This window comes from Sinocyclocheilus anshuiensis, unplaced genomic scaffold, assembly GCF_001515605.1.
Source record: "Sinocyclocheilus anshuiensis isolate Anshui unplaced genomic scaffold, SAMN03320099.WGS_v1.1 scaffold115, whole genome shotgun sequence".
NCBI lineage: Eukaryota > Metazoa > Chordata > Actinopteri > Cypriniformes > Cyprinidae > Sinocyclocheilus > Sinocyclocheilus anshuiensis.
In genome coordinates this window covers 94,210-105,400 of record NW_015548219.1, presented here as the reverse complement: position 1 = coordinate 105,400, position 11,191 = coordinate 94,210, and the positions used below count along the sequence as shown (strand labels likewise).

The 11,191-nt window shown below is 40.5% G+C and overlaps 1 protein-coding gene across 3 annotated transcripts in view; it reads left to right on the top strand.

Moving 5' to 3' along the window:
• lrrc4ca (leucine rich repeat containing 4C, genome duplicate a) overlaps positions 1-10,913 on the top strand; it is a 75,005-nt gene extending 64,092 nt beyond the window's left edge. For all 3 annotated transcript variants that reach the window (XM_016441049.1, XM_016441048.1, XM_016441050.1), the window contains one exon: positions 8,450-10,913. In XM_016441049.1, coding sequence (XP_016296535.1) covers positions 8,504-10,447 — 1,944 coding nt within the window. In that variant the 5' untranslated portion in view covers positions 8,450-8,503 and the 3' untranslated portion in view covers positions 10,448-10,913. The remainder of the gene's footprint in view (positions 1-8,449) is intronic.
• The last annotated feature ends 278 nt before the right edge of the window (positions 10,914-11,191 follow it).

Sequence of the window (11,191 nt, the reverse complement as noted above, 5' to 3'; positions counted from 1 at the left end):
AGATGCTTTTTAAGGTCATAAAAAGAGGACATTTTGTCACCCTAAGTAACATGAATAATTTATATTACGGTAAAATATGTAAACTTAAACTTAAAATGATATAAATATACTTCAATTTGAAAAAAATAAATAAATAAATATGATCTCAAAACAAAATAGTTTTTTTTTTATTTATATGCATTCAAATCCAAAATCTTTCAAATAATTAATGCAGTAATTTATGTGATTAGCTCAATATGCCAAAATAAATAAATAAATAAAATCTAAGTCTTAATAATTTGTGTAATTAATAACTAATACTAAATAACTAAAAACAAGATTAATGTAGTTTATCTTGTGAAGTGTTTTAAAATATTAAGATATTTTTGTTTTCAAATAATATATTTTGAGTTTATTTATATCTTTTTTTTATATAGTTTATAATTATTTCATATATTTCTCACCCTATTCTCAAAGTTTTATTTGATTTGTTTCAAGCTTCATTTTTTACTTTATCCAGTGTGTTTTAAACATATTCTTTGAATGCAAGGCTTAATATCATAAGCATTTTCCCATTTCAAGTAAATATATTTTTAAGGATGTTTATCTATTTTTTTTTTTATTTTACTGAAAAACAGACCATAATTAGATTCATACACCAAAGCCACAATTATTCAGATGGCTAGTTAACTGGTGCCATAAATGGGTCCGCTGGAGTTACTTTAGATTTAGTCCCAGAGCAATGCCTCCCCTCAGACCTGCCCTTTGTATAATCACGATAATTCCTGCAAATGGACGAACGTCTGTGCAAATCAAGCCCGACGTGCCGCTCTCCACCAGCCAATTTACATTAATGAACTTTTAGGGAGCATTTTACATAAGAACAGCTCACATCATACAATCCCGCTGTGTGTGCGCCGGTTCCCTTTCACTCTCTTTTCTACTTTATTGCTCCAACAAGTACATAAATTCATCCCCAAAATATCCCTCAGCCATTTCGCAAAACACTAACAGTAATGTCTTTTAAAAAATCCCTCAGCCATGCGGCATTTGTGCTGTATCTGTTTATTTAATGTGTTTCAATCACTAGTCATTGGATCATTCCACCAGATAACATACATTTCGCTAAAATGAGGGGCAAGAAATCCACTAGGGGTTTTGAATATGAATAGAAATGGATAAATTGCCAGAGGACACTGAGCTTTGTCTGTTTGTTGGATTGGCAGAGAGAAGATTGGTTCTCTTATTGACATTTTAATCAAGTCTAGTCAAGAGATGCTTTCAGGGCGTCTTATTGTGAAGACATTAACAATGCAAAACTCCAGTGGCGTTTGGATAGGAAAATCCACAACTGTCTCAATTAAATATGTGAGTCTAGCAAGAAATAGCAGTGAAGAGTTGCTATTCATAGATCTGACGTCTTTTTGCTGCATTAAATTCTATATTAGATTCATGTCTAGTCACTGTTTCATGTCAAGGTGTATTTTGACACCTTTGAACTAATTAAAAATGAAGGCTTTGGTGTTGATTGAGATGATTTTCTTCACAATTTGTCTCCATTGTGCATGTGTAGTGAAGGCACCTCCTTGCAAGGGTTGGCATGGCAACCAAGGATAGGAAGTAAATCAGTGCCAGCTGAAAAAGTGGTCGCCAAGGAGACGTCGAACAGAAACTTTGCAGTGCCCATTGAAAACAAGTGGGAGGGATATCGATATCTGGTGCCCGAGAAGAGGTGGGGCTTGTCGTATGGGGGCGTGTCTGGGGAAGTGATGTGTATTGCGGAGATGCTAATTTGAAGATAGAACTTATTTGCATAAACTGTGCGGTTTGTGAAAAGAGAATATGCCAGATGGCCACTTGTTACTTTGGAAGTGCCTGTTCTGTTGCAGAATGACGACGCTTAATTCTAACTCGTGCAGAATGGAAAATGGGAACTTGATTCAATTAGCAGGATTTGTAACTGGAGTCATTGTGTGTTGTGTTGATTTAGTGAGACTGACTGTATGTCTTCAAGGTCAGTGGAAATAGATGCATGATGAAATGGTCATCAAATCACATGAATTACTCAAATATGACATGTTCCTGGGTCAGCGTCCTTTGTTGGTCTGGCAACAACATTTAGCCCTAAACTTAACCCAAAAAAATTTGGTAAGAAGTAGGGCTGCACGATAAATCGCATGCGATATTTAATGCGCATCTTGTCAGAAAGCCGGTTCACTGACGAGCTGCGCAAAAAAATCGCGCGAATATGAACGTGGTTTTGCGCAGCTCGTCAGTGAACAACGGCTCTGTGTAGTTAATGCTGCTCAATGTGAAAGCACGCACGTGATGGAGATTTACCGCTGATTACAGAACCGGCTTTACTGATAAGATGCGCGTTAAATATCGCATGCGATTTATCATGCAGCCCTAGTAAGAAGTTTGTTCCAGGACCAGCAACGTTGTTGATCTATGTGAATGTCTTTCTTGAGCATCTATCTATCTATCTATCTATCTATCTATCTATCTATCTATCATGCATGACACCCCTGCTGTATCCCAGAAAGCTGTAAAAGTAACTTTCTTTCTTTCTTTAAAATTTTGTGGAAAAATCTCTTGATGACTTTTTCCATTTCAAGCTGTTCTGTTCCTAATCACATTAAAATGAAATTGAATTAATTAAAATATTTATTTGTATAAATTCAAATGTATTAATATGTCATTAAGATTACTGGCTATTCATCTTTTTTTTTATAAGTTTGCTGTTATTATTATTATTATTATTATTATTGTAAGACAAATATATGAGAGTTTGGTTTTTAACTTGGTGTTTATTTATTGTACATTCATGCATGACTCCCCTGCTTTCCAGAACACTGCAGTAGAAGTAATTTTTCTTTCTTTTTTATTGTCTAAAAAGCTCTAAATTAAGTCATGCATCTGTACTTAAACATGTCTGTCACTGAATGAATATACATTAATACGCTCATGGTTTCACATGCTGCACTTTATTCAGCTGCGGCACTGGCTATGCTCTGCTTGGGAATGATGTTGAAGAGAGAGAGAGAATCCGGCTTAATGGCATCTCCACCATTTTATTGCACCCTGTTCTCCCCTTAATTTCCACACTGTAAAAAATGCAGCTGACCTGCTTGTATCCCGCACCTCATTAGACAGCCGATCCCTTCAACGAGCTCCAGTATTTATATCACCCTTATCTTTCAGCCTTCATGTATTTCCGTGTTGTCATTGTGTACATCCAGACACCTCTTTTCATTTCCTCTCTCGCAGACTCATCAGGCGAGTTTTTTCTGACAGTGCTCGCCTCATCTTTTTCTGTGGGGGCCTTTCCAGCACTCTCCCTGCCAGTGCGTCTCCACCTGCCACCGCCGCGGGGGTCTGGACTTGCACGGTGCTAACAGATAGTCTGCTTTTGTTTTTGCGGTTGCCAAAACCCATTTCCTCGCCATAACCTCTAGTTGCGACTGTCTGACCGAGCCCACATACTTTGTTCTGTATCATTCCCGAGTATGAGCGTACAGTGATGGATGCAGTTATTTCCCCCCCCTTTTTTCTGCCTTTTCTCCCAGTTCTCGAAAGAGCTGCAGTTCCGCAATGCCCTATAAATGAAACACTGTTGCTTTTTACTGATTTGGCATGACTCATCCTTTTCATCCCTGTGTTTTTTTTTTTTTTTAGTGGAACCAAGATCCTCCTCGCTGCAGAACTCACAGGATTATTGAGAGTCCTCGGGAGAAGCTCTCTTTGCCTGGTGGATGCTTTTTGGGAGCTTTGTTTTTAAGAAGGGAAATGAACTGAAATGTATTTTAATTATATAGCAGTTTCTTCTGGTCCTCGAATTCAGTCCTCGTTTTAAGAACGCTAATGCAATTGCACATTTGAAATTGCATTGTTAGGGGCCAGTAGGTGGCGATAAAATCTTTATGAATAAGTCTTTATGAATGAATTCATTCAAAACACTGATTCATTCAGGAATTAAATAAGTGACTGTTTTTGTGAATGAGTCATTGAATAATGATGTCCAATACCCTGATTCATTCAAAAATGAGGCAAATGACTCTTTATGAGTGAGTCATTGCATCATAACTCAGCTAATTATATCAAGACACTGATCCATTCAGAAATTAAACAAGTGACCATCTTTATGAGTGAGTCTTTGAATCATTCTCAACCAATTTGTTCAAAACATTGATTTACTCAGGAATTAAACAAATTAGTCTTTATGAGTGAGCCACTGAAAAATTCACTCATTCTATTCGTTCAAAAACACTGATTTAGGAATAAACGAAGGACCATCTTTATGAGTAATTTATTGAATCATTCTCAATCATTTAGTTCAAAACGTTGATTTGCTCAGAAATGAAGTAAATGACTCTAAGTGAGTCACTGAGGCATTCACTCATCCATTTTTTTAAACACTTGATTCTTTCTGTACTAAACAAGTGGCCATCTCTGAGTGAGTCACTGAATCATTTTCAACAAATTAGTTAAAAACAGTGATTCATTGAGGAATGAAGCAAATTACTCTTATGAGTGAGTCACTGAAGCATTTACTCATCCAATTCATTCCGCTGTCTTTCTTTGGAAATATTTTTGTTGGCACAGAAAGTAACCAGCAATGTTGTGACATAACTGTAAGTTACTAAATATTAGCAAGTGTACTCTGGCTTGTATTGTATTCCTGGTCTTGTTGCACCTGATCGTAACATCTGAAGGTTACCACTGTTGCTGCAGGTAACTTGGTGATTCTACAGCCCATAAGCTGTTCATCCGGCTGTAGATGGATGACCCAGTGGAGAACTTCCTATCCTGATTTCTTTTATATGAAGCAATTCCCAGTCTTGTAAACCAATGGCTGAACTATCATAGTTTATTGATGCTATCCAGAATACCTATGAATTGTGCTCCAGCAGGCCTGCAGATAAATGAAACCTGGCTCAGAGCCTCTCTCTCTCTGAGTGTTTTGAGAAATCTAAAGGAAATCTTTTATTTTCTCAATACCTTTTTTGAATAGAGCAGTTTTGATATGACATGTTTGTTAAATTATAGCATTACTCATGGCTCAGCATTACCCTCTTCTGTCAGCATCACTGGCATCTGTGGCCTGGGTGTCATCTGCATGCAATGCATGTGTAAGCCTTCTATTTTTGTTTTGTTTCTCTTGTACTCCCTCTTCGCCTCTCCTTCCCTTTCCTACTCTTCTTCTTTCCTTCCTCCTCTTAATTGTTCTAGTTTCCTTCCTCTTCTTTCCTACTTCCCTTACTCCTCCTTTCTCCTTCCTTTCTCTTCTTTTTTGTCTTATTTTCTTTCTCTTTCCTCTTCCATTCACCCTCTTCCTTTTAACTTCCTCCTGTTCTTTTATTCTTCCTTTATTGTTTATCTAATTTTCCTCTTAACTTCTACTTCACCCTTCTCCTCCTTTTCCTTCTCTTCTGCTTTATTTTCCTCTCTCTTTCCTTTCTCCTTTCTTTCCATTTTCCTTTTGACTTCCTCTCCTTTTCCCTTTAATCTTTTACCTCCTTTTCCTCTTCTACTTCACCATCCTGTCCGCTTCCTCTGTTACATTATTTTTCCCTCGCCTTTTCCTTTTCCTATTTCTCTTTCCTTTTTCTTTTCTCCCATTTCCTTTCAACTTCCTCTTCTTCACCACTTCCTCCTTTTCTTGTTTCCTTCCTCTTCCCTCCTACTTCCTTTCCTCTTTTCCTCTTCTTCCTTCTTCACCACTTTCGCCTTGCCCTCTCCTTCCATTTCAGTTATTTCCTTTAATTTTCCCGTTTCCCTTCTACTTCCTCTTCCTCCTCTTCACTTCTCATTTTCTTTCCCCTTCCTTCCTTAATCGTCTTCTTAGTTTCTACCTTATATCTCTCTATCTCTCCCTTCACTTTTCTTTCCTCTTTCTCCCTCCTTTCACTTCACTTCTCCCCTTCCTGTTTACTACTTATTTATCTCTCCTTCTTCCTTCTCTTCCTTTCTACTTCCTCTTTTTTTCTTCACCGTCTTCCATTACTTACCTTCTCCTTCCTTCCTTCCTTCCTTCCTTCCTTCCTCCTTTTCTCTTCCCCTTCCATCTCCATCTTATCCTTCCTCCTCCTCTTCTGTTCTCCTTCTTCCTTTACCTTCTCTTACCTCCTCTCCTCAAAGGTGAACACCATATTAATCCAATACAGCTCTTGACATTTGATCCTCTTGTGCAGAACTGCACGATTGCCATAATTGTTCTCACCTCACCCTGCTCACCCCGCCGTGTGACGGAAAGCACAGAAGCTTTTCGAGCTCGCACTGTGCCGAGAAGCACACAACCGCATTGTTGTCAGCAGCAATGGCATTCACTTTCATGTTATTTGAAAAAATGAATTCACCTCGTTACACCTCACGCCTCCCTCCCTGCTGAAGCGTTTACCGCCTGCTTCATCATCTCTTACTGGGGCAGAAGTTTAAAAATGTATTCATTTCAAAATCTTATTTTTTGTTTATCATTTTTTCATCTAATTCCCTTCCCACACCAAATCCAATTTTGCCAGGCACATTGTTTGAGAGGCAGCAGGATTTCTGTGGAGTGCTTTTTTGTTTGCTCCCCTCTCTCTTTCTCTCTCTCGACTTGGAGCAACCTAGATTGTGTTATGCAATTTTATTAGTGTAAAATCAAATCAGGGAAGATAAACTGGACCCTGCACTTGAAACCAGCAGGGATTTTCAGTTTTTCGAAAAGATTTGTGAAGTTAACGCTTTATCTTTCCTTGTAATTGATCATTTACATGCAAGATATATATTACAATTATCTCTGCATGAAATTCAATTAAATTAAGTAAAAATGAGCATATCGTTTTAACTACTGCGAGTCGTTCTCCTTTAAAACATTTAGTGATAACACGGTTCAGTATATGTTTCGTGTGTGATCCCCACCAGCAGTCTAGAAGACTTCAGGGCAGCAATTCAAGTAGATTTGCGATGAAAGAATTGATTATGGCAGTCACTATTAGGTTAAGACCAGCACCCTGCCGAGAGGAAGAGGAAAGGCAAGCCAGAGAGTGAAAAGTGGTACAAACAGTTTTGCAGTGCTTTCAACATGGTGTTGTAATGCCCACAGGGAAGAACATCCATGTTCAACAGCTCTCTTTCACATCCTGCAATCCAAAACCTTTTCTAGTGCTCAGAGTGTCTATGGAGAAAATGTGCTGTGTTTATTTGCAGCACATTTTTATAATCAATTAGTCGGTGGGTTGTCTAAATGACTTGTCATTCTTGAGGAAGCATTATATAATTAGTGAGATTGAGGGTTATGTTCACTAGACTAGACTTCTGTAGGGGGCATTCAGATAAGACTTGTTCTTGTATTTAAAATGTTAGGACAGAGTGCAACAAGGTCTTAATACAAATTTATACAACAAGCTGACTGCATGCTAATACTCAGAGAAATTGTGTTTTTAAACTAGTGTGCTGCTAGGAATGCTAAGGTCATTGCTTTGATTCTCAGGGAATGCAAGAACTAAAATAATCTATATAGACCCTTGAAAACAAGGATAAAACCCATCTTGTTTTGGGTAAGATGTACTCTCTTCAAATGCATAAATACATATGCAAATTCATATGTAAAGCTAAAACAAACATGCGTTTGTCCACCACATCCAGGTTTCTTTCTCAGTCTGGTCACACACATGCCTTTAATTATCTCTGAGAGCCTAACGCTCTTGATACGTGGGGTTGATTGAAGGATTGGTAGGTGGGAAGCCATGTTTTTATTTATACCTCCTCTGCAAGAATAAATAAAGTGACACAGACAGACAAGGCAGTTCATATCTCCCTGACTGAGGAGAGGAGGAAACAGAGAAAGCAGACCCAATATTGAGGTGCAACTTTATGTGACTTAGACTGAGAGTGCAGTGTGTGCGAAGACATGAACTCACAGACACCACACACACTCAAAAAAATGAAATGGATATGAAACACTCTTCCAAGGTCACCTACGGTGCATGTGTGTGTTAGAAATGTTTTGTCTGTGATTCACTTCCAGTAGGCTAGAGGGACTTTAGTGACTAGACAGAGATCGTTTTCAATGCTGGAGTACCTATATAGTGACTGGCTTGTTCCAGTGTACCTTGATGGAACAAAGAATGTTCTCAAAATTGCATTGCTAATATTAGAAAATCTTTTCTAATTTTAAAGGTTTTCAATTTACTGATTTATTAAACAGTTTTGACCCTTTTGGTGGAGAATCGCACCATGGAAATCGATTGCAGTGCAGCTTTTATTGCAGTATTTATGGCATTACCTAATTTGCATAATTTGTTAAGTGATTCAGGCACTGAAAAACATGTGCAAATAAGCAACAGAAACTCAAAAAGATTGAATATGTATGACATTTTAGTGTGTATTATTTATAGTATCTGTCTTTATTAGCATCGATTTGTGTTAGTGTAGCATCTACAGTGGTATTCCAAATCTTATATGGTTCTTTCTCTCTTTTTTGCAGTTCGGCCTCATAAAACTCTTCCCAAAGAGTGGAGAACCTGTCAGCGAATTATGAATGATAAACAAGATGACCTCCTCCCTGATGCAGCAGACGATGAGAGGTCTTAGGTGGAACCGGGCCCTGTCCGACCCATTGTTCATGCTGTCGCTGGCCCTGCAGCTTCTGGTGGTGGCTGGCCTGGTGCGAGCGCAGACCTGCCCCTCCGTCTGCTCTTGTAGCAACCAGTTCAGCAAGGTCATCTGTACGCGACGTGGCCTTCGAGATGTACCCGATGGTATTTCCACCAACACAAGGTACCTGAACCTTCAGGAGAACCTCATCCAGGTGATCAAGGTTGACAGTTTCAAGCATCTAAGGCACCTGGAGATCCTACAGCTCAGCAAGAACCACATCCGCAACATTGAAATCGGCGCTTTCAATGGGCTGGCTAACCTCAACACTCTGGAGCTCTTCGATAATCGTCTAACCACAATCCCCAATGGGGCTTTCGAGTACCTGTCCAAACTTAAAGAGCTTTGGTTGAGGAATAACCCTATCGAGAGTATACCCTCTTATGCCTTCAACCGTGTACCATCGCTGCGAAGGCTGGACTTGGGCGAGCTGAAAAGGCTCTCGTATATCTCAGAAGGTGCCTTTGAAGGCCTCAGCAACTTGCGGTACCTGAACCTGGGCATGTGTAACTTAAAGGAGATCCCCAACCTCATTCCTCTTGTCCGTTTGGATGAGTTGGAGATGTCAGGAAACCAGCTCTCTATAATAAGGCCAGGGTCTTTCAAAGGCCTCGTCCACTTACAGAAACTGTGGATGATGCATGCGCAGATCCAGACGATTGAGAGAAATGCCTTCGATGATCTTCAGTCCCTCGTGGAGCTCAATTTGGCCCACAATAACCTTACCCTCCTGCCTCATGACCTCTTCACCCCACTACACCACTTGGAGAGAGTACACTTGCACCACAACCCCTGGAACTGCAACTGTGACATCCTCTGGCTCAGTTGGTGGCTAAAGGAAATGGTGCCGGCCAATACCAGTTGCTGTGCCCGCTGCGCGTCACCTGCCAGCCACAAAGGGCGCTACATCGGCGAACTCGACCAGAACTATTTCCATTGTTATGCACCGGTGATCGTGGAGCCACCAGTGGACCTGAACGTGACTGAGGGCATGGCAGCAGAACTGAAATGTCGAGCGAATTCTTTGACCTCAGTCAGCTGGATCACGCCCAATGGGTCCATCATGACGCACGGGGCGTACAAGGTGCGCATTTCCGTGCTCAACGATGGGACGCTAAACTTTACCAATGTCACAATGCAGGACACGGGAACGTACACTTGCATGGTGAGCAACTCCGCAGGCAACACGACAGCCTCGGCTACGCTCAATGTGTCCTCGACAGAGAACAGCAGCTTCAGTTATTTCACTACAGTTACCGTCGAGACCACAGAAGCGGCACATGATGTGGGCCACCCAACGGTTCAGCAGAAGGGTGGCCCTACTCCTTCTTCTGGGATTTGGGAGACCTTACCACCTTCCTTTACCACCACGACCACGACAGCACGGACACCACTGTCCACCAAGGCCACCGACAAGACCTACACCATCCCAGTCACAGCCCTGATTGATGGCTCCCTCAACACCTTGGATGAGGTCATGAAGACCACAAAGATCATTATTGGTTGCTTTGTGGCCATCACCCTGATGGCGGCCGTCATGCTGATCATATTTTATAAAATGCGCAAACAGCATCACCAGCACAACCATCATGCACCGACGCGAACCATCGAGATCATCAACGTGGACGAGGATTGTGTAACGGGTGGACCTACCATGGAGGGCCACCTCGCCCTCCCCCCACTGGAGCATGAGCACCTGAATCATTACAACGCCTACAAGACTGCATACAACCATGCCTCCACCATCAATTCTATACACAGCTCTGCCCATGAACCTTTGCTAATTCGGGCCAGCTCAAAAGACAATGTACAAGAAACCCAGATTTGAACTGCTTTTCATAATGTGGATTAAACAAAGAAAAAAAGACTTCTAAAACTCTTAAGGAACAGTAAGTGACATATCGATTTTGAAGATTGTCGAAACAAAGACACAGTAGACCGATGCAAGACGTACGAGAAGGATGTTGACAGGTAGAAAAGGACATTGGGAGTTGAGTGTACGTCAACCGTTTCAAAAGTGTCTTTACATAACAGAAGTTATTTATTTAAGGAAAATAACTATTGTGGTTTAATCAAGAAAAGATGTAATCTGCAATTATTTTTCCAGCAATTATTTCTCCATGTTTTTTTTTAATGTTATTTTAAGGGTTGTTGGTTTACTAATATGCTTTTAAACTCTGTTTAAATCTAGTGTTCTGTACGTGAGGACCCAAGTCATTTGCAGATGAATCTGAAACTTTACATCTTTCTGAAATCTCAAGATTCACATTTAATGTCGATACGTTTAAAATCTTAGGTTACAGATGAAAGTGGCAAAGTGATGTGACATGTGGCCAAGTATGGTGACCCATACTTGGAATTAGTGCTCTGCATTTAACCCATCCAAAGTGCGCACACACACAGCAGTGAACACACACACCGTGAACACACACCCGGAGCAGTGGGCAGGCATTTTTGCTGCGGCGCCCGGGGAGCAGTTGGGGGTTCGGTGCCTTGCTCAAAGGCACCTCAGTCATGGTATTGAAGGTGGGAGAGAGCGCTGTACATTAGTGGGCAGCCATTTTTTTGCTGC